This window comes from Antechinus flavipes, chromosome X (assembly GCF_016432865.1).
Source record: "Antechinus flavipes isolate AdamAnt ecotype Samford, QLD, Australia chromosome X, AdamAnt_v2, whole genome shotgun sequence".
NCBI classification, from domain to species: Eukaryota; Metazoa; Chordata; class Mammalia; order Dasyuromorphia; family Dasyuridae; genus Antechinus; species Antechinus flavipes.
Window position 1 is genome coordinate 32,550,351 of NC_067404.1, and position 13,890 is coordinate 32,564,240.

Here is a 13,890-nt window from a genome sequence, read left to right on the forward strand (position 1 = left end):
AACAAACAAAGCCGCCAAGCCATTTTTCAGGGGACATGGAGCCAGTCACATTGTTGGTCTTGGAGTGTGTTCGGGGTGCCAGCAAGTGAGGCCGTGTCTGAGGAGATGGAACTGGGAACAGACGAGGATCATTTATCTTTATGGAATTAGAGAGCATTAGTTAAAGCTGGGAAGAGCTCTTTGCATGTAGAATTTCACAGCAAGAAGGGCCCTTAGAACACAGAATGCAAAGAGCAGGAAAGTTATCTCGGAACTTAGAACTTCAGGGCTGGGAGGGCCATTGAAAAGAGCATATTGGAATTGGGAAGCCTCTTGGAACATGGAAATGCAAGAGCTATGAGAGGCCTTAGATCAGAGAATGTCATGGCTAGGAGGTACCTTAGAACCTAGGATAGCAAGAGCTCAAAGAATGACCTTAGAACACAGGAGTTGGGAGGGACCTTAGAACACAGAATGTTAGTTAAGGGAAGTTCTTTAGAACACAGAATGTTTAATCGGGGAGGGGCTTCAGAGCACAGAATGTCTTCGCTGGGCAGGACGGACTTTGGAATATAGTTGGTCTAGCTTGGGGACCTTAGAACATAAAACATATATCCACATTGAAGGGAGATTAATGATAGGAGGGAACTTAGAGCTCGCAAAGTACACCCCTGTCATTTTAGAGAGGAGGAATCTGAGGCAGGGAATTGTTTTCCCTTAGGATGTTTTTTTAGGAAGCAACTAATCAGAGTGATTTGGGAGCTTCCTGCTTGCAATTCATGACTTGGGATTTTTTCAGGTTTAAATACTAAGCTCCCCAGTTCAATCCCATTTCAATCACAGTCTCCAAAAGTCAATTCAGGAAACTTTCTAGTCTATTTATCATGTGATTTCCAGCTTCTGCTGAAATGCCTTCAAGCAGGGGCAACCCTCTGGGTTCCTAAGATGGCCCCTTCCACTTCACAACTGTTCTGAGTGCTAGGAAATCTCTCTTGATCGTGAGCCTAAATTTGCCTCTTTACCTTTCCCACCCGTTGCTCTTGTGCTAAGAAAGGATTAAGGTGGTGATACCGTACTGTGCTTTTTCCTGGTTCAACAGCAGCTGGAGTCCTGGGCTCTCTTCTGGGCACCACAGTGTAGGAAGGGCACTGATCACCAAGAGAACACCCAGAGGGCTACCAGGACGTGAATTTGGGATAGATAAAGACTGGCTGAAGGAATTCAATCTGCTCTCTGGGAATGAACAAAAGAGTCTCTGAAACTTCTTCCGGCACTAGCTATCCATATTCTTGAAGACGGATGTCATGTCATTCTTCTCTAAGCTCATAATCCCGAGTTTCTTCATCCAGTCCTCATCTGTCACAGACCCACATCCCGGTGGACTCTGGATGTTCTCCGGGCGATCAATGCCCTTCCTACACTGTGGTGCCCCGGGAAGATCCCAGTACTCCAGCTGCCGCTGCATTGGATCAGAACTTAGTGGAGTATTGCCCCATTTTCTTTCAGGAGCTTAGCACAGGTCAAAATTATATTAGTATTTTTTTTGACTACCACATGTTGCCACTGGCTAACACTGAGCTTGCCGTCTACCAAACCCTCCGCTCACATCATTTTCAGGTACACACGGTGTCTGGAATTGATTTGCTCGGTACACATAAAATAATTTCACATTTATTCCTATTCAAATTCATCTTATTAGATTCAGGCTGATGTTCTGGCCTATCAAGTTCTTCTTGGGTTCCTTGGGAATGAAAATTTTAGATTTAAGATGCCCACAGTTAGGACACGGGAGATGGCCAATGATTCGGTCAAGGAGATTTAAAAGGAATGGTCGAGATGCATATGAATTGGACCCAGAGTAATTCGAGCCACAAATACCCGTGACAAAATCACCGCTGATCCCCGTTAGTCTTCGTCTGAGCGCTGCCCATTGCACTCCCCTCTGGTTACTGGATCACTTGAGCCCAGTATCCCATCTTTGCATGCAATCCTCCCCACACCACTTTCTTTTCTAAGCCTTGAGCCTTTTTAATAAGGCCCACTCAGTCAGAACCATATTCCGATCCCTGAGGCTCGTGTTCATCCAAGAGCTCAGGTCTGATGGTCACCTAAATTGGGGATATCTGTGTGGAGATTCAGAGCTCAGTGTTTCTGACAATCATTTCCTTCCTTGGATATTGCCTCCTGTGACCTCCCGAACGTCTCGACCACCATCCTTCTTCTTGTATTTTAGCTAACCTTTGTGACATCTAGCTCGGGAGATAAGACTTACCAGAGACAATTTTCTCCCCTAATTCTTTTTCGTTCAAAAGTCCTTATGATTCAGTTTGGAAGAAGCGGATGAATACCTTCTTGCCAGTTTTTGTCCGCGCTCCATCCCTGGCCAGGAGCCTGCCACGTCTCTATTTCAAGCCATTGTGCCGAAACCCAAATTGCCTCCTCAGATGCCGCCAGCCTCTCAGCCAGCTGGGGAGCTCCCAAGTTGGATCCCTTGCCTCCAGTGAGTGGCGGTGAGGAAAACACAACTCTGGGCCTCTGGTCATTGCTTTTCTGCTCAAGATCGGGCCCTCTTTGGAAAGCCTTTTGAAGTTCTTTCAGGCAGTGACACCTGTGCCCACGTTCTCGCTGGCTCATCATTATTGATTTCGGCAAGCCTTAGGAGGGAGGGATCTTATGAAAAGATCCTTCGAGTTGTAGGTCATAGGAGCCTAGAATGAAGCTTAGAGGCGCCCTCAGAAGCCAGGTGGTCCAGCCCACTTGTTTTATGGAACAAAAGCTGAGCCTATCTTTAAATTTCTTTTAAATTTTATCAAAGGCTTTCTCTCCATCTAAGGATATGATCATGTGACCCTTTACTTTTGAAAAAAAAAACTTGATGAGATTTCTCAGATGTACGGCCTCATACCAGGAAAACAATCTTTGCATTCCATTCATTAATCCTCCTTGGATTCTGTTAGAAGTTTTTTGTTTTTGTTATTTTAAAAACTATTTTGCTTGCTGTGTTCTATTTGCCATTATTTTATGCTGATCTGAATAAACGGTGGAAAGGGTCAGATCTTTGCAGGGCAGCACAGCCTCTTTTAAGCCTCATGAGATTTTTGAGATTTCATTTCTTGCTTTTTTCCCCCTGAGGCAATTGGGGTTAAGTGACTTGCCCAGGGTCACACAGCCAGTGTCTGAGACCAGATTTGAACTCAGAGCCTCCTGACTTCAGGGCTGGTACTCTAACCACAGCCACCTAGCTGCCCCTAAGATCTCATTTCTTCAGGGACATACTCTTGCTTATTGTACAAAGGTATAGGGCTAAGTCATCCATTCATTCATTTGCTTTCTTGGCCTCGATTGTCTGCTTTGTAAAATGGAGCAAATAATACCTTCTGGACACGGAGGCAGGAAACAGGACCACATTATTTTTTATGAAGTATTATTTTACTCAGAGGAGTAAATTAACTAACTTGGAGCATTTATCTTGAATTTCTGTGGACAAGTGATTTATTAGGAAAATAGCCCTCTTACTGCCTTCCTGAAAGCATGACCATGAAATTCTAAGATTTGCGATGAAGCTGTTTGAGCAGCCAGTATGAAGAGAACTCTTGTGGAGAGGGAGGGAAGCTAAAGGATAGAAGTTAAAGGTCACCGGGCCAGTCTTTGCTTCCTGAGGCATAGCCACTCCCAGCAGGCTCTCTGCTCTGGTCTGCTTAGGAGTGCTCAGTAGTTTCACTGGGATGTTCAGCACGGCTTCGTGACAAATGAAGCGTCTTAATGCTAGGGTGACAGCTGTAGACTTTTCGTTTCCAGAGAGCAGCTGCCAACTTAATTATAACTTGAATTTGACGGGAGAGAGCAGTAGTTTATTGCAGCATGTCCGGAAGGCTTTGTACCTTTGCAAGGGACTTTGGAGTTTACATTTCTGTCGTTCTCTCGTCGCGTCTTGGAAAGGCAGCTGTCGTGCGATGGAAAGCCTGGACTTAGTCCGTGGACCAGCAGCCATTTCATCAGTCAGTGGCTCTACATGACAATCACTATCCCAGGTGTGGGGGACAAAACCACAGCAGTTTTCACGGGGGAGAGGACGTGGACTCCAGCAGGTCCACAGACTTCTCTCCTGCCACATACTTTTTGGTCCCTCTAGTCTTTGACACTACCATCCTTTTCCTTCATGACGCAGAAATAAAGGGAGAGAAACCAGAGAGAAGAAGCCACTCATAACACCAAAGGGAACCTGGGAAGGCGGAAGGTGGTATTTGAACTGAGGTGTGAGGGAAGCTGGGAAGTGCAGGCAGACTTGGGGACAATCAGTAAAAAGTTGGGAGATGGGGTGTAATGTGTAAGCAGCAGCAGACAGGCTAGGGGTGCTGAATTGTAAAGGTCACAGAGGAGAATGATGGGTAAGAAGACTAGAATGTTGGAGAGCTTTATTATTTTATCCTTGAAGTTAGAAGGAGACTGGGATGTATTGAGTAATGAGCTAATGTGGTCAGACCTCTGCTTTAGGAAGATCACTTTGGTAGCTGAGTGGAGGATAGACTGGAGTGCGGATTTAAAGCAAGGAGATTAATTAGCAGGCTATGGCAGGGATTCACACAAGAGGTAAGGCAATCCTGAGCTAGGGGTGGCTGTGATTGGACAGAAGGAGAGATCGAGACAGCGGAAATGAAAAGATTTGGACATGGATCGTATCTATACCCAGTTAAGGAGGACCTTAACTCAGGAACTGGGACAGTGGTGGGGGTCTCGATAAAAATCGAGAAGGCAGAAAGGGGAGGGTGTGGGAATGATAATGAGTTCATCTTGGGACCTGTTGAGTTTGAGTTGCCTATGGGGCATTTAGTATCCAGTGGGCAGTTGGAGATGAAGGTCTGGAGCTTAAGAGAGAGGTTAGGGCTGGGTATATGGATCTGGGAACCATCTGCATGGAGATGGTCATGAACACGGGGGAGATGATGAGCTCACCAAGTGAGATAGTGTAGAGAGAAAAGGGCCCAGAACCTCAAGGGAAACAAACAGTTTGGGCGCCCAATGAAGGGAAGATGTAGCAAAGGAAACTGAGTAAGTAGGAGGAGAACCAAAACAGAAGAGAGAAGTCAGAGGAAGGGGATGATGGACAGCGTCAAAGACTAGAGAGGTCAAAAAGCATTTGGCTGGAAAGAGCGCCATTATATTGAGCAATTCAGAAATCGCTGCTCACTTTGGAAAGAGCAGTTTCAGTTGAAAAGAGTAAAAGTCAGTTTGCAGTGGGTTCAGAAGAGAGTGAGAAAAGAGGAAGTAGAGGCAGTAAGGGCTTTAGTAGAAAAGCAGAGAAGAGCCACAGGAAGTAGCTGTCAGGTTTAGTAGGATAAGTGAGGATGAGGAGATGTGGGCATAGATGTAAATAGTAATGACAGACGAGAGAGAAAGAGGAAGAGGAGGGAAGGGCAAGGGGGGAAGGGAAGGGAGAGAGAGACAGAGACAGAAAAAGAGAAGGAGACGGGATGCCACTGGGGAGACAGAGACAGAGAGTGGACAGAAGAGAGGGTGTTGGGGGCAATCTTCTGCAGAAGATGAGGATAGATGGGAGAACAAGGGTACATTTAGAGGAGTTGGAGTTGGTGTGGGAGATAGTAAGAGATGATAGCAGAAGGATCTGAGATGAGGAGAAGGAGAATAGAGGGAGCTCTTGATGAATACCCTCCACTTTTTCAGTGAGGTACGATGCAAGGTTGTCTGTTGAGAAAGTGGACGGAAGGGGTACCGTGGGAGGTTTAGAGAGGGATGAGGTTAGGAACAGCCACTCCGCTGATGAAGGAGTAAAAAGATTGCCTTGCTGCGGTGACAGCCCAGTTGCGATTAAGGTAATATAAATTTGTAGTAGACTTAGTCAAGAGCACTTTGATTTCCCGTAACTCTTCTCAGCAACGTGAAAATAGAGGGAAGACAGATCCTTGGAGTGATTTAGGATTGGGATTTGGCAGGGCCTGATGGGTAACTGAACAAAGGGTCAAGGGATTCAAGACGAGAGGAGACAGTGGAGTAGATGTTCGGTGAAGGGTTGAGATTGGGTAGGGAGAAGGATATGCCTAGAGCAGGGGAAAGAACTGAAGGGTAGAGGTCCTGATGAGGACGTAGAATAATGTGGGAGTTATTGCGACACAGGGGAAGTTTTAATGCTAAAAGATTATGATCAGAGAAAAGAGTTAATGTACATGGGAATACAATACTTGTGAATGGTAGCAAGATCCAAGGGGAGATTTTGTTAGTTGTGTGGTTGAGGTGAGGTGGGGATTGGGTATAATGAAAAATGGGTAATAAGTTATTTGAGGGAGCGTCAATAGAATGATAGCTTTTATTCGTATGATACAATTTGCAAATTACTTTACAAGTGTTAACTTGTGTTGATCTTCACAGCCCATTTTACAGATAAGGAAACTGTGGCAAACGAGATTAAGTGATTGGATCAGGAGACCGCAATTTGTTAGTATCTGAGATTAGATCTGAACTCGGGTCTTCCTGACTCCAAGTTGCATGTGGCTCCCTCATGTAGTATAATATGGATGCTGAAGTCCGCTACTAAGAGGGTAGAAGTTGGGATAGAGAGGGAGGGAAACTGTGAGCTAAGCACTAAAGTCAGTGAGGGCTGGGAGCCTTTAGGTAATGGCCACTAGCCTCTAGAACGGGGAGTAAATTTGGCAGGTGTGAGGCTCAGAAGAGGAGAAATTGCTGAGGGATGGTGGGAGGAGGGCCTGCAAGTGGCATTCCTATTCCCCAGCTGGAGCAGTGAGTCACGGGGAGAGTGCGGCCAATACTGGCCAGGGAAGCGGTGCTGGCAGGCAGATCTGGGTCAGGAAATTAGTGAAGTGGGATGAGCTGGATGACTGGGAGGAGCTGGATGACTGGGATGAGGGGGGACAGCTGAGCTTACGAAAAAGGATTACTTCCTTGGCAGCCAGAAGTTCAGGATATCTGGGATTGGAAGAGTATTGGGGGTGTCCAGGGAGGGATGAGTCCAGGCAGAATAGAAGTGACCAGAGGTCTGTGGAGGGAAGCAATGATTGGACTGTTTTGAGTCTTCCCTCGAGGCCTGACCTCATGAAGGTTGAGCCTTGTATGGCCCAGGGAATCTAGGAACTGAGTGGGGGTGGAGGCAGTGCAAAACGGGGTCATCCCTGGACTTGGCTTGCAGTGAAGGTCCCGAATCCCTACCGAAGGTCTGCCACTTCCTAATGCAGTGGCTGATGAGATCAGCCACAACTGCGCACCCACCCCCACCCCCCCCGGCCCCCCGGGCCTCTACAGGAAGGCACGTTACAGCGGTACTCTTCTCCACAGGGCAGTGGACAAAACCACGGAGGTTCCAGTTCTAGACCTGAATTCCAGTCCGGGCTCTGTGGCTGTATGATGCCGGCTGAGTCACTCATTCTCTGCGTGTCAGTCTGCTCACTTTTTAGGGCAAGAAGAGGACTTTCCCCCTCTAAGTCCTGTTCTCCGACCTGCTTAGCAAACATTAAAAAATGAGTCCATTTGGGAGTTAGTTGCCAATTGCCTCAATGACATTTTCCTTATTAATAGACTGCCCAAAGAAATTCTAGACATAGCTGTCAAGGCCAGACAGTTAATTTAGTCAAGAATCATAGGATTTAGATCCGACAAGGATCCTTTAGTCATAGGACCATAGATTTACAGCTGAAAGGAACTTAGAGGCCATCTAGTCTACATCCTGTTCTCCCGCTCCCCACTTTGCCCCACCCTAACTTTTCCAGATGTCGAAACTGAAGCCCGCAGAGATGAAGCGATTTGCTCAGAGTCGCACATAGATTTAAAATTATAGACCTAGAGCTAAAAGAGACTCTGGATGTCATCCAGTCCAGCCTTTTTGTTGTACAGGCGAAGAAACTAAGGAGCGGGGAAGATCTCACAACTTGCCCAGGGTAATTCATTGCACTCAGAGGTAGGAGAAACCTCAACAGTCATGTAGCCAACCCCTTCATTTTACAGATCAGGAAACCGATTCCCTGGGAGGCCACACAATTTCCCCAGGGTTGTACGAGTAGTAAGTAATGAAATCAGAATTTGAACCCAGATCCTTTGGCTCCCAATCCAGGACTGTTTCTTCAACACCAATTGGTCTGTTGGTTTTTATTTCTCTGAGCACCAGGTGATGTTGTTAGCCGCTCTACTGGCCCGGTTGAAAAGGCCTCCAGCCTCTGGGGAAGGCTCCCATCCTTCTTAGTGGTTCTACACTCATGGGCACCCTTTTCTTTCTTTCTTTCTGCACATTTGAATCCAACCAGAATCGTTAGTGTGGATTACACCAAATAGAATAGCTTTGAGTTCCCACCTACTGTAAACCCCATTACTTCTCTGAATCTGCTAGTTGATTGAGCTCTAGATGTGTGACTTCAGCATAACGTGACCAGCTGTCCGTGTGAATAGACAATCATTCTTGGATACTATTTACTCATTTCTATAGATTCAATAAAAAGAATAAATAATACATATTGTGAGTCTGTGCCCCCTGCAGATTTTCCTAGATCTGACCCACCTCCACCTGGCATATTGACACGCGGTGAACCTAAGAGTTCCAGAAAAGACAGTTTGGTTTTTTGGATACTTTCGTATCACCACTCCTCCTGTAGGTGGCCAAAGGTGTGGGAGAAATCTAGCACAGATACCAAGTGACATTTGACTGAAGGCATCTAATAGTCATTAGATGAAAGACTCAGGAACTCTGGCTCTTAGCCATTTTTGACAGAGCAAGGTATGGATATAGTAGAAGGCCTGAGTGTAGATGGAAATTACTTTGGGTTCCAGATACAGAAGTTCCTAGTGTAGATAGAAGCTTCAGTGAGTCCACCGACATAGTAGTAATCTGAAGTGTAGACAGAAGAAGCCCTAGTAGAGTCACAGATAGCAGTCCCTGGTATAGACACAAGCTCCAGTGGGTCCTAGTAACCCTGTGCTCCAAAAGATTCTTGCCAAAGCCGATTCGGTGATAGTAGAACACAGCAAGAAGGGTCTGATACCATCCCACTTGGGTGAAATGACATTGAGACTTTGTGGCCCAGAGGTACATGGTCACGTTGATGAGGGCTTCAGTGTTGGGTGTGGTTAGTGGAATCGATCCCTGAGGTAAGCAGGAAGAAGGCACTGAGATCAGTTCAGCTCCATGGTTTCACCCTCTGGGAAGGTGGTACAGTCTGAAATCCAAGTTATGTCAAACCATCGAGACCCATCTTTTATAGTCTCACCTTGCCATGTCTTGTCAGAAATCCCAGTCATGTCCCTGAGGTTATATTTTCCCTATAAAATGGGCTATCCCATGGCTGCTGCCTTCCTTTGGGTCATTCTGCCATGAGACTCTGCCTTCTGGTGTCTTTCCCCCTTCTCCTCCCCCATGCCACATGCTATCTCCCCTAACTCCATTAGGCTTCCCAATCTCACTTCTCCTCCTTACAGCTAACTTTTAGGGGGCTAAGTCCCTTTCAGAATTTAGCCTGCCAGCTAAACCTCATGGGGTACCCCCTTTCTACTGGGAAATTGTGAGTTCCATTGAGAAACTGGGCTCTCCCACTCTATTTCATATTCCTGGGTCTCTTGTACCCCTTCATTTTGTCTGTACACTCTTTCCTAAATAAATCTACCTTTCGCCAAAGAGAATGGTCATTATGAATTCTTCACATGACCGAACCCCAACTTTTGGGGCCAAATCCCACAACATCAGCCACATCAACATTCCCTCTGGTCCCTTGCAATCCAAGGCACAGAGTGGTGGTTCCAAGGTGGATCCAGCTAAGTCTCCTGTAAAACTTACCAAACCTAAATTCCCTTCCCTGATCTAAATTGCGTAATCCACAGTTCTACCCAGGAGGTTGTCCTCCACGGGGGCTGCACCTTTTAGGATCAAATTCGGAAACAATAACTTGCTTATGATAGATGGAGATGATGTCCCCTATCAGGAAGAAGCTCAAATTCTCTACAGATAGAATAATGCGAAGTCACAGTTTATTGTTCATCCATCCTGTCTCCAATTTTAGTTAGCGTCTTTAAAGACATTTACAACAACTTTTGAGACTACTTTGAGGGAACTTAGCTTTCCCAGACTGGCTTATTACCATAATTTAAGACAGCTATAATGAAAACTCTCAACCATAATTGCACACAGAAAGCTTTCCAGACTATCTTGATTGGCGTATCTTTTGACAGGTCTAGGACCTCATCTGGCAGGTGCATTCAATCTAGCTCTCTGACCCTCCTTCTTGAGTTCATGCCTTTGCCTTGGGAAGCCCCAAAGCTATATTTCCCGTATAAAAGATCTGGTTATGATGAAGATCTTTGTTAAGTTCTGTAACCTCCCACTGAGGCTACTGACTGCCAGGGCCATACATACCAATCTTTCCCCAGATACACATGATGAGCTGATGTTAAGGTGCCAAACTAGCTTTCTTTATTGGTAATCTCAGCAGGGGTTAGCAGGAAGCAAGAGCAAGCATATGCGTCTCTGTCTCTGTCTCTGTCTCTGTCTCTGTCTCTGTCTCTCTCTCTCTCTCCCTCCCTCCCTCTCTCCCTCCCTCTTTTCCTTCTTCCCTTTCCCTCCCTCTCCCTCTCTCCCTCCTTCTTTCCACATCCTTCAGCTATGGACTCAAAGCTGGCCATTTATATCTACTCTCCTCCGGGATCACCCCATGCCCAGCCCACTCAGCACTGTATAGGTGGATCTGCAGAAGGGAGACACCTGGAGTTAGTGCTGCCTCCTAAGAAAAGATCTAACATCTGTTAGACACAACCTCCTGCCTCAGAGGCCAAGCCCCTTTTTACCTCCTGGTCCATCCTACCAGCTGACATAACGTACATGGCAATTCTCAGAAGGAAAGTCTCTAACAAAGTTCTCTTCAGAACCAAGCCCTCAATATGAGTCTCTCTCAGTGCTTTTCCTCTAATGACTCCATTCTTCCACTCTGGCTAACTTTGGTCAGTCTAACCTCCTAAAGACTTACCCCCACCTCCCACAATATTTCCTTTCTCCCCGTTAATTGTGAGTTCCCTGGGAGGACTTGTCTTTTTCCTTAGTCTATTTGTTCTCCCAACTCTATTTCACATTTGCCACTCCTGGTGCCTATTTTACCTCTTATTTTTGTCTGTGACCTCTTCCCCTAAATAAACCTGCCTTTTGCCCAAGAGACTGGCCATTGTGAATCTGTCAGGTGTTTATTTTGACCTGGGTGTTGCTGTCTCAATCTCATTGGAAGGAACGCTAGCTTTTTCTGGACTCTGTTTTCCAGAGGGTAATTTCCTCGAGGTCAGGGCCGTCTTTTCCCTTCCTTGGTATGTCCCACACCTAGCGAAATGCCTGGCACATAATAGGCACTTACTAAATGCTTTTTGGCCAGAATTTCTGGCTTTGGAATCTGAAAATCTTAGATTTCAAACGGGCCTCGGGCATTCACCAACTGTGTGATCTTGGGCCACTCGGGCTCTCTCAGCCTCAGCTTCCTTTCCTGTAAAATAGGGAAAATAAAGGCACCTGCTTCTCAGATTGTTAGTATGTATGAATTGCTTTGCAAACCCCCAAGGTATTGTGGTTGTTTTGTGTAACTGAGGTTTCCCTTTCTTGAGCTGATTCTGCGCCTCCCTTCTTTCCTGCCTCCAGGAACGGAAGAAAAAATTTGAGAAGGACAGTGAGCGGTTTTATTCTTTGCTGGATCGTCACTTGCATCTGTCTTCCAAGAAGAAAGAATCCCAGCTCCAGGAGGTACGTGTGGCATGTGGGTCCCCCACCCCCACCCCCGGCTCCACCTTGGAATTTGGCCGTGTCCCAAGCTGCACCTGCCTCACATAGGGTCACATGCCTGGATACAAATAGCATCACTAGAGATTCCACGGCCTGGGAGTGAGCCTCTGCTTTCCTCAGGCATCTTGTATTTTCTATTGGCCACCTCTGAAGATTTCATGATTAGAACCAGTGTGGAAATGATGGTGGGATATTATAACTCCTTCAATTGTGAAATGTCAGAGTTGAGAAGGACCGAGGAAAGGAAGAAAGGAAAAGAGGGAAGGGGGGAGAAGGAAATAAGCATTTATTAAGCACCTATGAGGTACCTGGTACTGTGCTAAGTGCTTTCAAAAATATGATCTCATTTGATCCTCACAACAACTCGAGAAGTAGGTGGATACTATTCCTATCCACATTTTATAGCTGAGGACATTTAGGCAAAGAGCAGTTAAGACCAGGGCCAACCACTTAGTAAGTGCCAAGGCACATGTTTGAACTCCTGGGCAGCTAGGTGGTGCTGCAGTGGATAGAGCACTGGGCCTGACGTCAGGAAGACTCATCTCCCTGAGTTCAAATCCTGCCTCAGACACTTCCTGGGCAAGTCACATCACCCTGTCTGCCTCAGTTTTCTCATTTCTAAAATGATCTGGAGAAAGAAATGGCAAAACACTCCAATATATCTGCCAAGAAAACCCCAAATAGAATCACCCAGAGTCAGACACGACTGAACAACAGGCTCAGTGCTCGATCTACTGTGCCAGCAGCTGCTTCGGAGGAAGCCAGGACGAGAAAGAAGAGCCTTTAGTTCAGTACCCTCATTTTGCAGAGGAGGAAATCAAAGCTCAGGGAGATGAAATGACCTGCTGGGGTCTCATAGCAGCATGAAGCAGTGTGGGCACTTGAACCTAGATCTTCCACATTGGGATGTCTTATCTTTCTCTTCTGAGCTGCTTCCTTTCTTTGTTTTCCATTTGTCACTCTGAGGACTTTGATTCTGGATGTCCCTGGCTATTTTTCCCAGGTTCCAATCAATTATCCTCCTCTCAGTCTAGCTCCTCATTGTGCCTTTAGGGCTTATGTGAGAATCTCCCTGGGCAGACCAAGACTCTCCTTTCTACATCTTACCTTGCCATGAGAATCTGCTCTCCCAGCAGTGAAGAGCCCACACTGAAACCCTCCTGCTGCCTGGTAACAAGGATGGTGCCTCTTGAGCCCATGGTGTGGTGTGCAGCTGCACTGTAGGGATCTTTTCTCAAGGTCTCATGGGCTACACCTGTGGAGGTGAGCTAGAGGAACTGTGAAATGCTATGGCCCCTGTCTGATAGGTCCTTCAGTTAATTCCCAAGGTCCCCTGTCTCCAGGAAGCTGATTTTCTGGAATTGTTCTTCCAAAGGCCAGGGGATTATGCCTGCCATTCCAAAGGGAAAAGTCCCACGTGTGTAAGAAGAAACTTGAACTTTTTGTTCTCAGATGAGCCCTCTCTTCTTCAAGTACTAGAGTCCCTAAAGTCAAACTTAAGGTCATAAAGACCCCAGCTGTAGAGCTGGCGGGGCCCTCAAAGGCATGTCTAGTCCAGCCCCTTCCTTTTACAGATAAAGAAACTGAGGTTCAAGGAAGGGAAGTGGCATGCCTGAGGTCACCTATGAGAGCTAGATCCAGGGATCTAGATATGGAAAGAAACCCTGAAGGCCATTCATCCTGTCCCTTCTAGACATCTGGTTTTACCTTTGAGCTGCAGTGCTCTTGCATTTTTTTTTCAGAGTTTCCATAGAACAGCCATGGATTTTAAGGCTCTTAACATGCAGTTCTCTGCTAGGACTCTGCATAGACTGAGCTAGCCTTAATTAGCACTGATATTCCAGAGGTGTTTGCTAGATTTGGACATATCGCAGATATGGTACCCATCATGTCCCTGATAGCTACAACATCCCTAGGGGATTGCAAGTTCGTTCCTGATGTAGGTCATGAAACTTACACAGTTCCACTCTCCTTAAGTGTTATTACAGCCTTGGGCTGATTTACAGATGAAAGTACCAATCGTCCAGACAGAAAGAACACATAGAAGCATGGGCTACTCCGCTCCAGTGGTCACCGGTACTCTGAGAGGCAAAGCTTTTTCCAGTTTCGTTCTAGACATTGGATAATTGGCTATTCAAATCATGGCC

General features: G+C 46.3%; 1 protein-coding gene across 3 annotated transcripts in view; it reads left to right on the forward strand.

The window, feature by feature from the left end:
- The window catches only part of OPHN1 (oligophrenin 1), a 326,710-nt gene that overhangs the window by 143,482 nt on the left and 169,338 nt on the right, over window positions 1–13,890 (forward strand). For all 3 annotated transcript variants that reach the window (XM_051969072.1, XM_051969073.1, XM_051969074.1), the window contains one exon: window positions 11,603–11,704. In XM_051969072.1, coding sequence (XP_051825032.1) covers window positions 11,603–11,704 — 102 coding nt within the window. The remainder of the gene's footprint in view (window positions 1–11,602; window positions 11,705–13,890) is intronic.